The sequence below is a fragment of the Felis catus genome, chromosome E3, assembly GCF_018350175.1.
Source record: "Felis catus isolate Fca126 chromosome E3, F.catus_Fca126_mat1.0, whole genome shotgun sequence".
In the NCBI taxonomy this organism is placed as follows: domain Eukaryota; kingdom Metazoa; phylum Chordata; class Mammalia; order Carnivora; family Felidae; genus Felis; species Felis catus.
In genome coordinates this window covers 37,366,125-37,387,100 of record NC_058383.1, presented here as the reverse complement: position 1 = coordinate 37,387,100, position 20,976 = coordinate 37,366,125, and the positions used below count along the sequence as shown (strand labels likewise).

General features: G+C 48.5%; 1 protein-coding gene and 1 long non-coding RNA gene across 14 annotated transcripts in view; one reads left to right on the top strand and one right to left on the bottom strand.

The window, feature by feature from the left end:
- Positions 1-20,976, top strand: part of CE3H16orf96 (chromosome E3 C16orf96 homolog) — a 55,425-nt gene that overhangs the window by 5,430 nt on the left and 29,019 nt on the right. For 7 of the 10 annotated variants that reach the window (XM_045048174.1, XM_045048176.1, XM_045048175.1 and 4 more), the window contains exon 1: positions 9,997-10,425. In XM_045048174.1, the coding sequence (XP_044904109.1) occupies positions 10,006-10,425 (420 nt within the window). In that variant the 5' untranslated portion in view covers positions 9,997-10,005. Of the gene's footprint in view, positions 1-9,780; positions 10,426-20,976 lie in introns of those variants that run through there. The other 3 variants (XM_019821010.3, XM_019821007.3, XM_003998986.6) reach the window with 1 other exon arrangement.
- On the bottom strand, positions 1,439-9,806 carry LOC123382651. Of its 4 annotated transcripts, XR_006591328.1 has the most exons (5): positions 8,932-9,787; positions 8,768-8,817; positions 6,511-6,561; positions 5,516-5,572; positions 1,439-1,929 (listed from the first exon to the last, which is right to left on the bottom strand). It is a non-coding gene; the product is annotated as an uncharacterized LOC123382651 (long non-coding RNA). The 4 variants fall into 4 exon arrangements; XR_006591330.1 differs by lacking the exon at positions 8,768-8,817 and having other exon boundaries at positions 9,694-9,806; XR_006591329.1 differs by having other exon boundaries at positions 5,484-5,572; positions 8,768-9,787.

Here is a 20,976-nt window from a genome sequence, read left to right as displayed (position 1 = left end):
GCGACCATCCCCAGCAAGCTCCTCTGTGCCCCCTCCCACCACTCACTGTCCGCCCACAAGGAAGTCACCAGCCCGACTCCTAAGAGTAGATTCGTTTGCATGCATTTGTATCTTCATTGCAAGTTGGAGCCGGTTGGAGCATGCAGTGTGCAGTTTTTGTCATGCAACAAACACTCCAAGTGACCAAGGGCATTTTCAGTGCAGTTCTCTCCAATGGAGCAAACCCCAGGCATCACCAAGGGTACCTCCCTGCCCTTCTGCCACAACCCTTTGCCTCCTCCTTCACCGTCTCTCCCATCATTGGCTCAAAAGCCTCAAACAAAATCATGTGATCGTTTTGGGAGACTCAACCAACAATCACTGAGCACTTACTTGGCGCCAAGTACTGTGCTAAGCACTCTGCACGCACACCTCTCTTGATCCCACAAAGAGCCTGCACACACTTACCTAAACCTAAGTAGAGAGTTGCAACGCCGGTGGCTGGCAGACGTGACTCTAGACCGGTGGTCTCCTCACCACCCAAGCTGCTCTCCAGAGACAGCATGAGCCAGGAAACTGTCACATTTGTAAAAACCTGCCTTTATACTCAGCACAGGAAGGGAAGGGAGCGTGCCACCCCCGTGGAACCCACCTTGTGAGGTCAGTGATTTGTCTGAATGGTGGCGGCTTCCCAGACCTTTGATACGGAAAAGCGCTCTCATCGCAAGTGCACAGCACGGTGCATTTTCAGAAACAGAACACGTCGGCGTGCGTGTTTCCCAGCAGCCCGCCTCACCCTCCCTGGGTGTGAGGTCACCCCAGGGTCACCACGCTGCTGACTTCTAACAGAAAAGACCATTCCACCACGCTCCATTTTTGTGCTTTTTATAGAAAAGGATTCATACAGTATGAGCACCTTTCTATAAGGCTTCTTGTGCTCAATTTTCTATCAGTGAGTCATCCCTGCCGGTGCACAAGGCTGCCAGTGTTCATTGTCATTGCCATATGATGGTCCATTATGTGAACATAGCATGGTTTATCTGTTGTGCTGTTCCTGGGTATCTGGGTAATTCCCAGATGGGAATTCTTAGGGATTGTGAGATTGCTGTCACAGACATTGTAGTGCATGCTATGAGTCTCTTACTTTTGGCTGCCCACTGTGGGGTAGAACGGCTGGGTCATAGGGTCTACCTGTGTCCAGCCCTGCATACCCTGTCACAGACTTTCCCAAAGTCCTTCTCCCAATCTACACTCCACCAGAGGGTGGGAGTTCTGCTCATCATAGGCTCACCAACACCTGGCATTTCCAGACCCTCCACCCAACCCTCCAACGTAAATGCTAAATGATTCTAAAAATTTTTTAATGTTTATTTATCATTGAGAGAAAGAAAGGGAGAGACAGAGCATGAGCAGGGGAAGGGCAGAGAAAGAGGGAGACACAGAGTCCACAGTGGGTTCCAGGCTCTGAGACGTCAGCACAAAGCCCGATGAGGGGCTCAAACCCACGAACTGCAAGATCATGACCTGAGCCGAAGTCGGACGTCTGATCGACTGAGCCACCCAGGCGCCCCTAAATGCTAAATGATTCTAAATGGAAACATGAATGATTTCAGTGTTAGCTTCTGTTTTGTAATATTTCTGTCGTTGACACAGCCTGTGAGAGTGGACCGCTCCTTTGGAGCTGTCATCCACTTAGCAAACATTTACTGAGCCCCTCCTGGGTGCGGGGCTCTGTGTTCTGGTGCTAGAGAGACAGACAAAAGGAAGAAAGGTGTCTGTCCTGAAGGAACGCCAGGGACATCCTCTCTTCAGCTCAGATGTCCCTCCCGAGGCCTCCCTGAGCACCTGCCCGCGTCACCTCATGGCCCGTTTGTTGACATGTTTGCTGCTCTTGTGAGGGCAAGAATCTTGTCTGCTGGGGGTTCTCTGTCCTGGAGGGTAGTTTCTGGCCTGTAATCAACATTCAGTAAATATTTATTGGGTGAATGAATGATTGAATACGTAAGTGATAGGTGGAGTGAGACCTGAGATCTTAGATTCAGATCCTGGCTCTGCCCCTCATTAGCTGTGTGAGGCTGTCAGTAAATTATTTAAGTTTCTGATCCTCATTCCTCATCTATAAAACAAGGGTGGTTGAACTGGCAAAAGAAAGAACAAATGAGCTTGAAGCTAAATTGGTAGAAATTATATAATCTGAAAAACAGAGAAAATAGAATAAGGAAACATGAACAGAGCCTCAGAGAAATGTGGGACACCATGAAGTGCACCAACACATGTGTAATGGGAGTAACCACAGGAAAGAAGAGAGAGAGAAAGGAGCAGAAAAAATAGTAAAAAAAAATTTTTAAACATTTATTCATTTTTGAGAGACAGAGTGCAAGTAGGAGAGGGGCAGAGAGAGAGGGAGACACAGAATCCGAAGCGGGCTCCGGGCTCCAAGCTGTCAGCACAGAGCCCGACACCAGGCTCAAACCCACGCATCATGCGATCATGACCTAGCCAAAGTCGGACGCTTAACCAACTGAGCCACCCAGGTGCCCCAGCAGAAGAAATATTTAAAGAAATAATGCCTGAAAACTCCACAATGTAATAGAAGAAAACAAAAAGAAGAAAGAACAAACCCACATTAATCTACACATCCAAGCATCTCAGCAAACTCCCAAGTAGGAGCACTGTAAAGAAAGCCATGCCCGGATACATCATAGTTAAAAGACGAGACAAGGGAAACAAATTTTGAAAAGAGCCAAGAGAAAAATGACTCATCGCCTACGAGGGAACCCAAATAAGATCAGCAGCTAACTTATCCTCGGAAACAACAGAGGCTGCAAGGCAGAGGGATGATATATCCAAAGTGCTAATAATAATAATAATAATAATAACAAAAAAAACAAGGGTGATCCTTGTCTTGTAGTATTATTGTTTCAAGTAAAGGAACTGAAAATTCAGTGTCTGATCACAGCAGTTTCCTGAACACATTATTAAGGATCATACAATGTCGTTTCTGATTGCCTCTTTTGTGTTATTTAATCCACCCTGTGTGAGCGACAGGAGGAGTTCCCTGTGGTTGTGGCAGAAGGTAGAAATCAGCCCTTCTATACCCATCTGGAGGTTCAGCCAAAGGAAGCAAATGCCTCCTTTGTGGTCCTTCCTCAGAAAAAGGCTTTCTGCAAATGACTCTGTTTTATTCATTCAGTCAGCAAGTATTTATGAAGTATCAACTGTGTACTTGCTAGAAGCCATCTCCCGTTAGAACTCACATCTGCCTCCAGGAACTCAGAGTGGTGAGGGAGAATGGCACTAACCAGATAGCCACACAAATGACCGTGGCCAACATGTGAAGGAAAGACATGGGAAATACTAAGATACCAGAGTATGGAACGTTTATTCCAATCAAGGAGGTAGGGAAGGCTTCCCTTGGAAAATAATGGCTGAGCTGAAGTCTGAATGATGAGTAGGACTTTCGTTTCTCTCATAAATAGGGGCAGGAAAAATGTTTCAGCCACATGCCAAGGACAGGGGAGGGGCTAAGGAGCCTCCAGGTGTTCGGGTCCTGCTCATGGGTCAATTGGAGGTCACATCTTTTTGATCACATTCCTCAACAAGGACTAAAAGAAAGTTAATTGGAAAATTGTATGTCTGATAAGGGGTTAATATCTAGAATATATAAAGAACTCCTACAACTCAACAACAAAATTTTAAATGGGCAAAGGACTGGAATAAACATTTCTCCCGAGATATATGAATGGCCAGTTAGCACGTGAAACGATGCTCAGCATCACCAGTGACCAGGGAAACACAAATGAAAACCACGAGTTCTCGCCTCACACCCACTGGGGCAGCTGTTATCAGAAAATAGCAAGTTCTGGTGAGCACGTGGAGAAACTGGAGCCTGGTAGGAATGGTGCAGCCACCACAGAAACCAGCGTGTCAGGTCCCCAGACACCTGAATTCTCAGCAATTCCACCTGTGGGTTCAAGAACTTACAGCAGGGACTGGAACAGGCGTTTATACCGTCATGTTCACTGGCAGCATTATTCACAGGAGCCAAAATATGAACACAACCCAAAGGTCCATCGCCCATCAGCGGATGAAGGGATAAGCAAAATGTGTATATACGTGCAATGGAATATTATTCAGCCTCAAAAAGGAGGGAAACTGACACAGGCTACACCATGGATGAACCTTGAGGACACTATGTTAAGTGCGATAAGCCAGGCACAGAAGGACAAATAGTGCATGATTCCACTTACATGAGGTCCCAAGAGTAGTCAAAAACCATAGAGATGGAAAGCAGAACAGTGGTTGCCTGAGGGGGGGGGGAGGAGGTAGGGGGGGTTAGAGTAGAAGGAGCTGCTGGAATTAAGGCCAAAGAGGGGAGAGGTGGGTCCAGCCATGCAGCCTACAGACCACGCCATGTGGTTTGGTCTTTGTCCTAGGCAAAGGATTTCAGGGTTGCTGGTGGACAAGGAAGGGTGAGTGACATTGGTCGTTATTTAGGAAGAAAACAGGGCTCAGTGAAGGATGTGATGTGAGTGACTGGGAGAGGAAGACCCCCCCCCCCCCCCCGAGATCCTTGGTCATTTCTCAAGAGGTTCTGGAAACCTCTGGTCTGAGGCCTCATTAAGGAGCAATGCTCTGTCCAGGTCCCTGTGCAAATGTAAACCTACATTTTATGCCCCCCCCAAGAAGAAATGTGGGCACCCACAGCCTGCACTCCCACCTGGACACACCCTCCTGGCTGGGTGGGCATCGTTCAGGCTCGGATTGGCTGTGTCCTCCCTAGACGCACGTCCCCCTGACCTTCACTGAGTTCCATTTGTGGTTTCTCACCATTGCCAGCCTCACAAGTGAGCGCTTTGGATCAGTCGGGGCAACAGAACCTGAGTCTGGTTTCCTGAACAGAAAAGGGCTCAAATGGAAGGTCTGACTGCTCACAGAATTATGTTCCTGACTGGGGAACAGAGCTCACATGGGAACCAGGAAGCTGGGGCTGGTCATGAAGCCAACCCAGGACAGCCTGCCTGGAATCACAGAGTGCACCCAGCCACTGGCCCCTCAACCCCACTGGGGCCGTCCTGAAAGCTTCCTTCCCTTTCCATCTGCTCTTTACCCTAGTGAGATTAGAGCCATTAACTTTAGACACAAGAAAGCTGAGGCCCAGGGAGGTAAGAGGCCTTCGTTAGATCAGGTGTCTTGCCTAATGTGGCAAGTGGCTGAGTCCCCCGACCCCACACGCCACCCCCACGTCCCCCCAGCTTCCAGCAGACCAGTCCACAGGTGACTTGCACTTGAAAATATTGGTCCTGAATTTCAGAACCAGGAGCAGCAGTTGCTTTGTTGATTTTTCACACCTAACCACAAATGAGACAGAGGCGAGTGGGGTGGCAGAGATCTGACTGGACAGACAGTCTCTGAGCAGGGGGCAGGTTGCCTGCACCTGTCATGAGATCCCCCCCAACCCCTAATCCTCACCCCCACCCCAAGTTAGGAGAATGTCCAGATACCAGGCAGCCAGAAATGGCACGCGTTGACTAACCACAAACTCCGAGCCTTCACCAGCAGTACTCGCCCTGGCGTCCAGTTCTTCCTGGAGCTTGGGAGGAAAAGGCACCTGGTTATCCTTCTTAGCCATCTATGCAGCATGAAAAATGGCTGGTCTGGGAAAAATGTATGAACGGCATTTTACAAAACAGATTTAATCATTGATGTTAACTTATTTGGGAGGGAAAAAACGCTAATGGTCATTTCCAACCATGTTAATTGGCTTCTGGCTCCGACCAGCCGCTCAGAGAATGTCCAGTGACAACTTTGTCCTGAAATTGTCTGAGCGACAGTTCTGCTGTCAGAACTCAGCGTTGCCAAATGACTGGTGATGACCGGTGACCCAAGGGCAGGGTCGCTTCCTGGGGACAGCAAATCCTCCAGGAAGCAGGGAACACCCTGTGGAGCAGCATTGTGACCTCTTCCACTCAGGCAGTCTGGTCTTTAGGTCTTTTGATTTTGTAACAAGTGTTCTATCTCCAGACCTAAAATGACATGATATTTAAAGTTTTTGGATCTTCTCTAACACATTGGCTTTTTTCTTTTCCTGCATTTGATCACAACTGTTTTGATTCAGCGGCATCAAATCACCTGCAACATACACAGCTTTCTCAAATCTTGCCATTCTGTGATGTGAAGTGAGTGGATGCATGTGTGTCCATAGATGCAGACTGGGAGTAAACATTCATACGTTGCATCCAGGATACACTGGGGCAGATATACAGGGTTGTTGCTGCAGTGTGGGCGGGGCCACAGAAGGGGGTCTTTGCCAGGGGAGATCTTCGGGGGGGGGGCCGTCTTAGAGGCTGGCTACCCCACCAGCTCGCTTAAATTAGTGCCCCTCCCACACTCTCATTTTGTCCCGTCTTATTATGTTTCTAACTCCTATCCCTCCCTGACTTTAGTCTATTTCTTTCCTGTAAAATAAATGTCTCCCCCGCTAGCCAGCAAGCTCTGTGAGATCAGAGACCGCCCCCCAGACCTACTCACTGTGGTCTCCTCCATAATTAAGCGCAGCATGTGGCGGGGTGCCCATAAATACTGGTTGAAGAAAAGAATGAAGAGTCATTGCCAGGCCCAGTGCTTGGTGCTGGGAAATATATCCGTGTCTCTGCAGTCGGCTTGCAGCCCTATCTTGAAGGCCTGAGACCAGACTGGGTTCTTTGAGATGAGTTTCCACCTCTCTGAACTGTTGCAACCCGGGCTCATTTACTAGCCTCACGTTCTTAGACCCCAGAGGAACATACCCCTCGGGCCCCAGAGCTGCCAAAGCCAAGCACGGGGTCATGACCTCGCTTCAAAGCGAGCCAGGGAACCTGTGAGCTGTGGTCGCCTCCAACCAAGATTCCTAAAGTGGAGGCCTCCCCAGCCACTACGCGGGTGGTTCCGGATGCCGGGCATCCCCTGCAAATGACAAAGCACCCTCACACCCACTTGCCCACCCTGGCCCCCCAGTGACTGAGAATTGCTTCCAATTCTGTCACTCACATTTCTTTGTAAGGCCCATGGGGAACCCCTGGTCTGGCCCCGTGCTGACCTGTCCCGTCTTGTTTCTGTGCTAACCTGCCTGTTTCCTCTTATTTTCCCTTGCCTGTTGAGGAAAGCCTTGCCCGTGGTTCTGTAATAATACAGCTCCTCAGCCCCTTGCCTGCGGTTCCCAAAGCCACGAAACTCTGCCCACTGAAAGGTTTTCCGTTAAGTTCGCAGAATGAACCCCTCCAGCCAAGAAGCCACTGTGTTGAGCAAAGTTGGTCTTGTTGACTTGTTGCCACAAGAGAGAACCCACACAGTCCGTGTCCTGATTACCTCCCATTCACCCCTTTGGTGGGGCAGGGGGAGATGTGTGCCCTCAATAGTACAACCCCCAGGGCTGGCCAGGACAGCAGTTATCAGCCACATACGCTCACTGGTGGGGGAAAAAGAACACCGCCCGCCACATGGGGCCACTCGGGGTTGCAGTCAGGAACACAGTGAACCAGCATGGAGCTCTGGGCTGCTCTTTCTAATGAGGGGGTGGGGTGCCTGCAGGAGGATGTGATTGGCTTGCAGGCTGGCAGGGAACTGAAGCCCTGCATGCTGAGAACAGGGAGGAGCGTGGCCGGTGTGGCCACTGGGGGACTGGCTGGGGGGAGCCTCGCCTGACAATGGGGGTGCACATCTGGACGAGGGCGGGGGGCTGTGTGTCTGGAAGGTTTCAGGGCGGCACTTGAATTTTTGGGTCTTGTAGCACAAGGGGGAACCCACAGGACTCTCTGGGAGGGTTAAGTTGAAGGATTTACAGGACTTGGGTCCATGTTAGGTGATGGGGGAATGTCTTGGATCGGGTGCTGCGGTGCAGAGCCCCCACGTGGGGCTCCATTTCGTGAGCAGCGAGATCACGACCTGAGCCAAAATCAAGAGTTAGACTCTCAACCGACTGGGCCTCACAGGCGCCCCAGGGACCATGGCGCCAGGCCAGGTCCCGATGTCAGGGACCGCTTTTCTCTTCCTCCATCTCTACCCCCACGTAGCCAAAAGCACACACAGTCAGTCCTCAGAAACCTGGCCCACAGAGTCCCCAGCTTCGCTGTCCCAAGTGTTGCTGGTCAGGAGGTTGTTCAGAGAAAGCCATCGCAGCTGGGCTGTGGTTACCACCCCCACCGCTGTCCTGCACAGTGAATCGTCTTGTCCCCTCATAGGACAGCCGCTGCACCGACTGCCCAGAATATGTCAGCCACCCGCCACACAGTTCATTATCAGAAGCAAACCTGTGTCCTGGTTTGCTCTGGTACCAGGTCCTGAACTGGAGCCTTGATTGCCAACCCCAGGCTGTGACTATGTGCCCCAGACTCCAGCTGGTCTTTCCCTAGAGAGCCAGGGGGCTTTTTTTTCTTTTTCTTTTTTTTTTTTTTTAGAGAGGGAGAGAGAGAGAGAGAGAGAGACGATGAGAGCAGGGGTTGGGGGGAGAAGAGCGACAGAAGGAGAGAGAGAGTCAAGCAGGCTCCGCACTGGGTGTGGAGGCTTGATCTCATGGCCCCAAGACCATGACCTGAGCCGAAATCAAGAGTCAGACGCTTAACCAACTGAGCCACCCAGGCATCCCGGTGGCTTTTTCTTTTTCTTTTTCTTTTTTTAAGAGAGAGAGGGAGGGGCAGAGAGAGAGGAAGACAGAGGATCTGAAGCAGGGTTGGTGCTGACAGCAGAGGACCGACACGGGGCTCGAACTCATGAATTGTGAGTTCCACCTGAGTGGAAGTTGGATGCTCACCTGACTGAGCCATGATCATTGACTGGCAAGAGTGGAGTATCAGGTCAGTTCTGAGGGAAAGGAATTCTTTTGAGTCAGAGTGGCTGGCACTTCACATGTGTTATTGCAGCACACGTGCACACACACACACACACACACACTGCCCCTCCCCTCGGCAACCTCACATGGAAGGTTTTGTTTCCAATTAGGCAGCGGGGAAGCGGAGACTCAGAGAGGTTAAGTCATTTGCACAAGGTCCCACAGCTGTTGAGAAAGAGACATGCACACATCTCCATGAACCCAGAGTGGACAGGTGCTCCACCCTTTGTGGGCAAGCTGGGGGAGACCGCCCCTCAGCCAACTATACCCCTGAGCAGGGCTCATGCCGTGCACTGTGCAGAAGCAGCGTGTGTTGTGTGCCAGGGATGTGCCAGGAGTGGGGATCCTGGGGTTAAGCCAAGGACCTTCCCTGCAGACTTCCCCAGGAGACCAGGATGAGCATTCTTGTCCAAGAATTGACACAAGCAGGGCCTGACCACATAGGAGCCCAAGTGGCAGCTGGCTCACAGCCGTGTCCTCGGGGCATGGGGGCTTCTGGAGCCCTGGCTCTAGCGGGGAGCAGAGCAAGGTTTGGCAAGGGTGTCCTCACCCTGGTGGGGATGTCCTCACCGGGGTGGGCAGGGCCATGCAGAGTTCAGACCTGTGGAAAGCCAGCTGCCTCTTGCCCTTCCCACCCCCATCCCCACTCCCCACCAGAAGCCTGAACATCTGTGGGGCCTTTGGCTCATGTCTGGAGACCAGCTTAGCTCTTCAGACTCCTTTCTACGTCCTCTTTTCTCCTAACTCCAAGAACTGTTTTCCTGTCCTAATTCTAAAGGCTTCCGAAGAGCAAGCTTCCTCCCCATCACCTTCACTGCATGCTTCTTAGAAGGGGTCATGGGTCTTACATAACTGAAGGGCTTGACGTGAAAGGCTGACCGTCCTTCTGTTCACTCATCAACCTTTCATTGAACGCCCACCCTGCCCCACTCCAGGCCCCCGGAAGCACGCCGACCTGCCCACGTTCTTTGGTGTCCTAGCAACCAGAAGCTCTCACCTGAGCTCCGGCCAGCACAGAGGCCATTTTCTCTCTGACCGCCATGACCTGCAGCCTCCCTGGGCCTCTGAGGACCTGTCTGCACAGCTCGTGTATCCCCTGAAAGCCACCACTTGTCCCTGTGGACGCCCAGAAGCCCAGCCCAGCCTCCCCTCCTTGCAGAATGAGCTTCTCGCTCACATTCTCTGAGCTGGTCAACATCGCCATCCCGCAGTGCGGGGTGGTGAACTTCAAGGCCCTGCACCTCCTGCTCCAGGGCATCCTGGAGCACATCCACCTGGCTGAGCTCAAGAAGGTCCTCTCGGGAGACGAGGACTTTCTCCAAACCCCGCTGGCCGCGTTCATGCCCCGGGAAGCAGACGCCCAGCCCATCCTGCACCCCATGAAGAGGCTCAGCAACGTCTTTGACCACGTGGTGAGCCGCATCGACAAGATGGAGAGCCAGCTGGCCATGCTGCAGGACCTGCCATCCACTTCCCAGCTGCTGGAGGGCAGCCGGGGCAAGGGCCAGCCCGCCCAGGATCTGTGGCACCTGATAAAGCTCCGGAAGATGGTGGAAAGCAATGAAGAAGCCATCGCAAAGGTAAACCACCTGGTCCGGAAGCTTCCTGCCCTTCCTGCTCTCCACCCAGGCGCCTTCTCCCTCTCTCTTTGTGCCCCTTGCGATGGGCTCTCCCCCACCAAACGGGGGGGGGGGGGGATGGGACTTTGGAGTCAGGCAGAACCAAAGCTCCAAGCTTGCACCCTTTGTCAAGCATTGAGGAAAGAAGCCAGACACAGAAGGCCACCTGTGGTGTGAAACAGGCAGATCCATAGAGAAAGGAAGCCAACAGGTGGTTGGCAGGGGCTGGGGGAAGGGGGAAAGGGGAAAGATGGCCCAGTGGCTATGGGGTCTCCTTTTCGGGTGATGAAGAGAGTTCAGAAACACAGACCAGATTCTGCCATTCCCTCGTCTCCTCACTGTCCCCTTTGCCCTTGAGGCTCTGTTTGGCTCCCTGCCCAGGGAAGGGAAGTTTGGCTCCTTCCCAGTAGAAGGAGCACTCCCCTGCTCCGGGTGAGTTAGAGGCTTACGTCTGTTAACCCCTTTCATTTTCATAGCACCCACAGGAGACAGGTGCGATGATCACCCCCAGCTTAGGTGAGGCATTGAGGCATTGAGAAGTTTAACCCACTTGGGGCCACACAGTGTTAGCAAATGTCCTCATTTGCCGGCGCAAACCTGAGCTGGGAGGGGCAGGTGAGGGGCATAAGAATGTGGGGGTGCTCAGCATGGTGCTGCTTGCCCACTGGACCAGGGGGTGGGGGACGATCATGGTTTCCTCCTCCCAGGATTGCCTCAAGATTGGTACGAGACAAGGTAATGCGTCGGAAGTGCTTAGACAGAGCTCGAGGTATTCTGGGTGCCCAGGCAGCAGTCACTAGGAGCGTTATCCAGAGACTTGAACTGAGCAGGAAATTGGGGTCACCGTGAGCTCAGCGAAGTCAGGCACCGGGAGCCCTGAGGGACAGGGAGAGGGTGAAGTCTGGCCAAGGTGGGCTGAGAGGCAAGGCAATGCGGACCAATGTGAAATCCCATGCTAAGTAAAGCAGCCAGATGCAAAGACCACGTAGTGCATGATTCTGTGTCTCTTTTCTTCCATGTTTTCTTTTCTTCTCTTTTCTTTCCTTTTCTCTTTTTTCTTTCTTTCTTTCTTTCTTTCTTTCTTTCTTTCTTTCTTTCTTTCTTTCTTTCTTTCTTTCTTTCCTTTCATATCCAGGTTAACATATAGTGTAGTGTTGGTTTCAGGAGTAGAATTTAGTGACTCATCACTTACATATGACACCCAGTGCTCATCCCAACAAGTGGCCTCCTTAATGCCCATCACCCATTTAGCCCCTCCCCCTCCCCACCTCCCCTCCAGCAACCCTCAGTTTGTTCTCTGTATTTAAAAGTCTCTTACGGTTTGCCTCCCTGTTACTTTTCCCTTCTCTTCTCCTACGTTCATCTGTTTTGTTTCTCTAAAAAAAATTTTTTAAATGTTTGTTTATTTTTGAGAGAGAGAGAGAGAAAGAGACAGACAGACAGAATGTGAGGGGGCGGGGCAGAGAGAGAGGTAGACACAGAATCTGAAGCAAGTTCCAGGCTCTGATCTCTCAGCACAGAGCCTGCTGGTGCGGGGCTCAAACTTGGGAATGGCGAGATCATGACCTGAGCTGAAGTTAGATACTTAACCGACTGAGCCACCCAGGTGCCCCCATCTGTTTTGTTTCTTAAATTCCACCTATGAGTGAGACCATGAAACATCCAGAAAAGGCAAGTCCGTAGAGACAGAAAGTAGATTAGTGGTTGCCAGGGGCTGGGAGGTGGTGACTATGGGAAGCCACTGCTGATGGGTATTGGGTTTCTCTTCGGGGTGATGAAAATGTTCTAGAAGTAGGTCATGGTGACAGTTGCCAACCTTGTGAATGTACCAAGTGCCCCACTGAATTAATTTTGTTTCGGTATCCTGTGCATTTTACCACACATACACACACACACACACACACACACACACAGCAGAGGTTGGCAGAATCACTTAAAAGAAAAAAGGCGTGATTAACTATGCCGTGTCTATAGGAGACACATTTTAGATTCCAAGACAAATAGGTTGAAAATAAAAGTTTGGAAAAAGGTACTCCATGCAAGCAGTTATCAGAAGAGCTAGAGTGGTCACACTGCTCGTATCAGACAAGAGAGACTTTGAGACGAGAATTGTTGCCAGAGACAAAGAAGGCTGAATGGGTGCCCCAGCGTAGATTACAGAGGCCTCGGAGGCTGGAGAGGTGGACACAGTGTCCAAGCAGCCTGTCCCTGGCTTGCCCTAGTGGGTGGAGGTTTCTAGAATGCACAGTACCCAGAGTGACCCAGCCAGCACATGAAGGGCGCTGCTGGACGGGCTCCAGCATAGCTTCAGAGGACTATTTGTGCATCTGGGATTAGAGAACGTGCCCCTGGCCTGGCCTTGGCTGAGGTTGCTTGGGGTTACCGCAGCGACGGTCCCCATCCTACTCCCTCAAGGGGGTTGCTATGGTAACTGGTTCTGGGATGGTGCAAGCTGCTTACCTAAGTATCTGCAGCACCAGCCAGTCAGGCCTGCAGACCAAACACCGTGTGGATGTCCAGGTCACGTCCCCTGCCCCTGCCTCCCCCCACCCCTTTCTCTGGGGCTGGCCGGATTGGTGTCCTGTGCTGTCCTCTACGAGCGCCTATCAAGGTGCAAAGGCCCAAAGTGTGGAAAGAGAAGCCTGCTGGACCTGGCACCCAACCCGGACAGAGTGAATGGTGCCCAGAAAACTAGGGTCGGCACCAAGGAGGCTTCTTGAGAGAAGGTTTGCGGGGCTCTGCAGGCATGGTTAGCGCACGCCAGGTTTGGGGCTCGGGCACTGCAGGCAGAGATTTCAGCGGCCGTCACCCTCACAGATAATTCTTCCTCGTGAGGGTCAGCCTGTGCGCTGTGGGATGTTAAGCAGCGTCCTCTGGCTTCCACCCTCCAGGTGCCAAAAGTGCCCCCTCGTGGTAACAACCAAAACTGCCTGCAGACTCTGCCAAATGCCCGCTGGGAGCCAACTCGCTCCCCGCCCCGCTCCTCCCGCCCCGCACCTTGAGGACTGCCGAATTAGGAAAACTGTGCTCCCCATGCTCGCCCTGCGTATTGTCCCCGCAGCCCCCCCGGGGAGGCTCTGACCCGGGGCCTCCTGCGCCTGCGGGAGCGCCAGCCCCACCTGCGGAGCTTTCCCAGAATTGCAGGCTCCAAGGCCCTGCGCTCATCTCCCCGGCCGCCGGCCCTGAACGTGAGTTTTAGAAAGTGCACGCTGGAATGAGCCAATGAGCCCAGCCAGATTCTAGAAAGCTGAGTCTGGAGGTCCTTGACTGTGTCCTTGAGACCTCGGTTATCACAGTTGTGATGATAACCCCTGGCCATTAGCCTCACAGGAGAGAAGGAGAGACCGCATCAGCTGTTTATTTAGACTATTCTGGGGCGCATGGCTGCCTCCAGTCAGTAAGTAGAGCAGGCCACTCTGGATCTCTTGGGTCATGACTTCAAGCCCCATGTTGCAGGTGGAGCCTACTGAAAAACAACAACAACCACAACAACAACAATAAAATACCGTTCTGGCTGACCCTGTTTCCATAAATAAAGTCGAGGTCCCTGTAGGGATTGCTACAACCTGTTGTTGCTTTTTCTGATTTCAAAACTCCCTTCCCATTTGACTCGCTGAAAAACTCCTGATGTAGATCCCACAAATTGAAATGATTTTAAATTTATTTATTTTTAAAAATAAAGTTGATTTATTTATTTTGAGAGAGGCAGAGACAGCGCCAGTGGGGGAGAGGCAGAGAGAGAAAGAATCCCAAGCAGGCTCCGCACAGCCAGCGCAGAGCCTGATGCAGGGCTCAAACTCACAACACTGTGACATCATGATCTGAGCCAAAACCAAGAGTCGCATGCTTAGCCCATTGAACCAACCAGGTGCTCCTAAAATGATTTTAAATTTAAGTTAATGTTTGAAAATTTCATAATAGGGGCGCCTGGGTGGCTCAGTCGGTTGGGCGGCCGACTTCAGCTCAGGTCATGATCTCGCGATCCGTGAGTTCGAGCCCTGCGTCGGGCTCTGTGCTGACAGCCCAGAGCCTGGAGCCTGTTTCAGATTCTGTGTCTCCCTCTCTCTGACCCTCCCTCGTTCATGCTCTATCTCTCTCTGTCTCAAAAAAATAAACGTTAAAAAAAAAAAAAGAAAATTTTGTAACAAAGCTGAAAGGCGTGAAAGCACTCTGGGATTTTAGAGAATAGGGTCAAGGTTACTGCAATAACAGTAATGAAGTTTCTATGGGGCCAGCACCTCTTCATGGTGCTGGCAAGTACCTTTGTATTGCTGTTCCCTGGGAAGGAAAGGCAGGGAAGGAAAGGCAGGGAAGGCAGGTGTTAGCCTGCCTTCCCATTTCCCAAAGCTCTGGGGTTTGCCACCTTTTCTGGGTTTGCCCTGGACTACGTGTGTGTGTGTGTGTGTGTGTGTGTGTGTGTGTGTGTGTGTGTGATGGGGGTTGGGGGGGGGGTGACTCCTGCTCAGGTAACTTATAACTTAGGCCCCTGGTTGCCTCCAGGGAGACAGGGGGAGAGGGAAGCATTCCTGCACTGGTGTAAGATCTAGACTTCAGAGATTTCCCTGAAAAATGTTTTCCATCTACAGCAGATAAAGACTCATGAAACCCTTCCTATAATACCATTACCACTCCTGACAAAATTAACAACTCCCAAATACCATCCAATAGACTGTATTGAAATTTCCCCCAGTTTTTTCTAAAACAAAAATGCTATTTTTTGCATTTTTATTGAGATATACATATGTTCATGTGCATACCAAAATATTCATCCATTTAGAGTGTATGGTTCATGGAGTGCCTGGCTGGCTCAGTCGGTAGAGCATGTGACTCTTGATCTCGGGGTTGCGAGTTTGAGCCCCATGTTGGGATCACTTAAAAATAAAAATCTTTAAAAAGTAAAGTGTACAGTTCAGGGATTTTAGTATGCTCACAGGGTTCTGCAACAATTACAATCAATTTTAGGACATTTCCTACAACCTCCTCCCAAAACCCCCTTAACCATTAGCTATCATTCTTCTTCCTGCTCCTTTTTGAGCCCCACTCTTGCACTTACCATGATGTCTTCAAGGTTGATCCATGCTGTCACATGTATCAGTACTTTATTTTTTTTTTTATTGCCGAATGATATTCCACTGGGTGGATAGACCACACTTTTTTCTCAATTGGTGGACATTTGGTTTTTTCCACCTGTGTGTTGTTAGGAGTAGTGGTCACTATGAACAATGGTGTATACATTGTCCTGTGAGTATGTTTTCATTTGGGCATATACCTTGTGGTTTTGATTTGCATTTTTCTGGTGACTGTGCTGAGCATCTTTTTCAGGTGTCTAGCGGCCATTTATAACTCCTCCTGGGAGAAATGCCTATTCAGATTACTTGACCAATTTTAATTGGATTGTCTTTTTTTTTTTTTTAATTTTTTTTTAAACGTTTTTATTTATTTTTGGGACAGAGAGAGACAAAGCATGCACAGGGGAGGGGCAGAGAGAGAGGGAGACACAGAATCGGAAACAGGCTCCAGGCTCTGAGCCATCAGCCCAGAGCCCGACGCAGGGCTCGAACTCACGGACCGCGAGATCGTGACCTGGCTGAAGTCGGACGCTTAACCGACTGTGCCACCCAGGCTCCCCGATTGGATTGTCTTTTTATTGTTGAGTTGTAAGAGTTCTTTATATATTCTGCATATATGATGCCATGTGTGTGATTTATAAATGTTGTCTATCATTCTGTGAGTTGTCTTCACTCTCTTGACAGTGTCCTTTGCTAGGCAAAGTTTTAAATTTTTCTGGAGTACAATTTATGTATCTCTTTTGTCACGCTTTTTGATGGATTGTCGCTTATGCTTTTGGTGGCATATCTAAGAAACCATGGCCTGGCCAAGGTCTTGAAGATTTACTGCTATGTTTTCTTATACAACATGGGAGTAAATGGTCTATAGTTTATCTCTTAAATTGAGACATAGGAGCCATTTTCAGTTAATGTTTGTATACAGTGTGAGGTAAGAGTCGTTCCTTCTTTTGTATGTGGATATCCATCTGTTCAGTACTGTTTGTTGAAGACAGCTCTTCCCCTATTGATTTGTTTTGGCATTCTTATTGTAAACGTGACTATTTCTGGACTGTCATTTCTCTTCTACTGACCTATGTATCTTTTCTTATGCCAATACCACACTGTCTTGATTACTGTAGCTTTGCAGAAAGTTTTGAAATCAGGAAGTGTGAGTCTTCCAGCTTTGCTTTTTTTTTTTTTTTTTTTTTTGAGATCGTTTGGCTCTTCTGAGTCCCTTGCATTAACATAAGAATTTTAGGGGGGCGCCTGGGTGGCTCAGTTGGTTGAGTGTCCAACTTCGGCTCAGGTCATGATCTCACGGTTCGTGGGATCGAGCCCCTCATCAGGCTCTGTGCTGACAGCTCAGAGCCTGGAGCCTGCTTCAGATTCTGTGTCTCCCTCTCTCTCTGCCCCTTCCCCACTCACGCTCTGTCTCCCTCTGTCTCAAAAATAAATAAACATTAAAAAATTAAAAAAAAAAAAAGAATTTTAGGATCCAGCTGTCAGTTTCTATGAAAGAGAACAAACTGGCATTTTTATAAGAATTAAGCTTAATCTGTAGATCAATTTGGGAATTAAGCCTTCTAATCCAAGAACATGGGGTGCTATTTATTTATCAGTCAGCTTTATTGTGATAAAATTCACATACCAGGGGCGCCTGGGTGGCTCAGTCAGTTAAGTGTCCCACTCTTGGTTTCAGCTCAGGTCATGATCTCATGGTTCATGAGTCGAGCCCTGCATCGGGCTCTGTGCTGCCAGTGCAGAGGCTGCTTGGGACTCTCTCTGTCTCCCTCTCTCTGCCTCTCTCTCTCTCTCTCTCTCTCTCTCTCAAAATAAATAAATAAACTTAAAAAAAAATCACGTACCATACAGTTCACCCCTTTAAGAGTGTACAATTCAGTGGTTCTAGTCTATTCATAGAATTGTACACCCATCACCACAGTCAATTTTAGAATATTTTCATCCCCCTAAAATAAACCCTGTACCCTTTGTCACCAATCTATCCCCTCAGGCTCCACTGCAAACCACCCCACCCCCCAACCCTAAGCAACCACTAATCTGCTTTCTGTCTTGTAAATTTTTCTATTCTATATGCTTCATATAAACAGAATCATGCAATGTGCTGTCTTTTGTGTTTGGATTATTTTAGTTAGCGTCATGTTTCTGAGGTTCATTTTCCTTGGAATCAGTACTAGGTTCCTTTTTATGACTGAATGATATTCCATATTGTGAATATATGATGTTTTGTGTATCTGCCAGTTGATTGACATTTGGATTGTTTCTACTTGGATCTGTTATGAATAATGCTGCTATAAACATTCATATACAGGTTTTCATTTCTCTTAGATATATACCTAGGAGCAGACCTGCTGGGTCATTTGGTAACTCTGTGTTCTATCTTATGAGGAACTGCCACACTGTTTCCTAAAGTGGCTGCACCATATCACATTCCCACCAACAGTATGTGAAGGTTCCAATTTTTGTACATCCTCACCAACACTTACTATAGCTGACTTTTGATTGTAACCATCCTAGTGGGTATGAAGTGGTATCTCATTGTGGTTTTGATTTGTTTTTCCCTGATGACTGATGATGTTGAACATCTTTCCTCATGTGCTTAGTGGCCATTTGTATATCATCTTTGGAGAAATGCCTATTGAGATTTTTGAATAATATTGGCCTCATAGAATAAGTCTGGAATTCTTCGACTTTTTTGGAAAAGACTATAAAGAATTGGTATTAATTCTCCTTTAAATGTTTGGTAGAAGTGAGTGGTGAAGCTATCTCAGCCTGGGTCTCTTTTTTTAAGTATTTTTTTTTTTTTTTGAGAGAGAGAGAGAGAGCACAGGAGGGTCAGAGAGAAAGAGAGAGAGAGAGAGAAAATCTCAAGCAGACTTTGCACTGCCAATGCAGAACCTGATGAGGGTCTCGAACTCATAAACTGTGAGATCATGACCTGAGCTGAAACCAAGAGCCGATGCTTAACTGACCGAGCCACCCAGGCATCTCTGTCTCTCTTTTTTTTAAATCACTGTTTCAAATCTCTTCACTTGTCTTAGATCTATTCAAATTTTCTCTTCTTTCTTTCTTTTCTTTTTTTATTGAGAGAGAGAGGGCTCAACTGAGTAAGGGCAGAAAAGAGAGGGAGAGAGAGAGAATCCCACGAAGGGCAGGGAGGGGAAGAGAGAGAGAGAGAGAGAGAGAGAGAGAGAGAGAGAGAGAGAAATGGGACTCACCTGAAGCAGGGCTCATGCTCCCTTGAAGTAGGGCTTGAGCTCACCTGATGTGGGACTTGAACTCATGAACCATGAGATCACGATCTGAGCCAAAGTCAACTGAGCCACCCAGGTAACTAACTTGTAGGCCTACAGTTGTTCACAGTAGTCCTTCATAATTCTTTTTATTTCTTTTAAGTTTATTTATTTATTTTGAGAGAGAAAGAGAAAGCATGAGCAAAGGAGGGGTAGAGAGAGAGGAATGCGAGAGAATCCCAAGCAGTGGGATTCTGCACTGTCTGTGTGGAGCCTGACACAGGGCTCAAACTCAAGAACCACGAGTCCATGACCTGAGCTGAAATCAAGAGTCAGATGCTTAACTGACTGAGCCACCCAGGTGCCTCTCTTTTTATTTCTGTAGGGTAATGTTCCCTCCTGCATTTCTGATTTCTTCTCCTTTTTTCTTGGTCAGTCTCGCTTAAGATCTGCTAACTTTGTTGATGTTTTCAAAGAACCAGCTTTTAGTTTCATTGATTTCCTCTCTTATTTTTCTATTCTCTATCTCATTAGTTCCCACTTTACTCTTTATTGCTTCACTTTTTCTACTCGCTTCAGGTTTTTTTGCGTTGCTTTTTTCCAGTGTCTGAAGGCTAGTTTCAGCTGCATCCCATAAGTTCTAGTGTGTTCTGTTTGTTTTAATTCATCTCAAACTGGATTTTGATTTCCCTGGTGATCTCTTCTTTGACCCATTGCTTATTCAGAAGAGTGTTGTTTGGTTTCCATTTATTGGCAAGTTTCTAATATTTTCTTCTATTATTGATGTATTTGAATCCATTGCAGTCAGAGTACACATTTTGCATGATTTCAGTTCTTTAAAAAATGTGTTGACACTTGTGTTATGGACTAGCATATGGTCTCTCCTATAGAATGTTCTGTGTATGCTTGGGAAGAATGTGTATTCTGCCATTGTTGACTGGAGTGCCCTATAGATGTCTGTTATGTCTAGTTGGTTTATAGTGTTGTGCAAATCTAATTCCTTGTTGATCCTCTTTAGTTTTATTCATTATTGAAAATGGGATATTGAAAGCTCAACTATTCTTTTTTATGTTTATTTATTTATTTTTGAGAGAGAGAGAAAGAGAGAGGGAGGGAGAGAGAGAGGTGGTGAGCAGGGGAGAGGCAGAGAGAGAGAAGGAGAGAGAGAATTCCAAGCAGGCTCCACACTGTCATCACAGATCCTGATGCAGGCTTGAATTCACAAAGCATGAGATCATGACCTGAGTAGAAATCAAGAGTTGGTACTCAACCAATTGAACTGCCCAAGTGCCCCTATTTGTTTTTTCAAGTTTGTTCATTTATTTTGAGAGAGAGAATCCCAAGCAGGTTTCTCTCTGTTAGTGCAGAGCCTAACATGGGGCTCATCCCACTACCATGAGATGCTGAGCTGATACCAAGAGTCAGCACTTAAGCAACTAAGCCACCCAGATGCCCCTAATGTCTGCCTTTAATTTTTTTTAATGTTTTATTTTGTTTTTTTGAGAGACAGAGTGCGAACAGGAAAGGGGCAGAGAGAGAGGGAGACACAGAATCCAAAGCAGACTCCAGGCTCTGAGCTGTCAGCACAGAGCCCAATGCAGGGCTTGAACCCACAAACGTGAGATCATGACCTGAGCCAAAGTTGGACCCTCAACTGACTGAGCCACCCAGGTGCCCCTAATATCTGCCTTTTAAATGGGAGTTTAATCCATTTACATTTAATGTAATTACTGATAAGAAGGATTTCTGCCATTTTGCTGTTTGTTATTTTTGTTAGCTGAATGGCTAACTATGCACTGGGCTCTTTAAATACATCATCACATTTTTGTTTCATCATCACATTTTTTATATTCATTTTATGATTGAGGATCCTAAAACCTGGAAGCATGCAATAACAGCCCCAATGAGTGATGGAGCTGAGCTATGATCCCAGCACTCACTGTTCCCATCAGCTCTTGCCTGGAAGTTTCCTCACTGGTCCTCTGGCTTTCTCCCTTACCTCCGGGAGCCAATCTACACATGCAGCCAGAGGGACCCTTTTAAAATGTATATCCAATCATAACTCCCTTGCTGATGTCCCACCAAAAGGCATGAGATGCTTCCTAATGAGGGACTCCTGGTTACTGAATACATTGAAATATAGAGTTGCCTCCTTCCCACCCGGACCACCTGGGAGCTCAGCACTGTTGACTTTGGTGTCATATGCTAGCCTC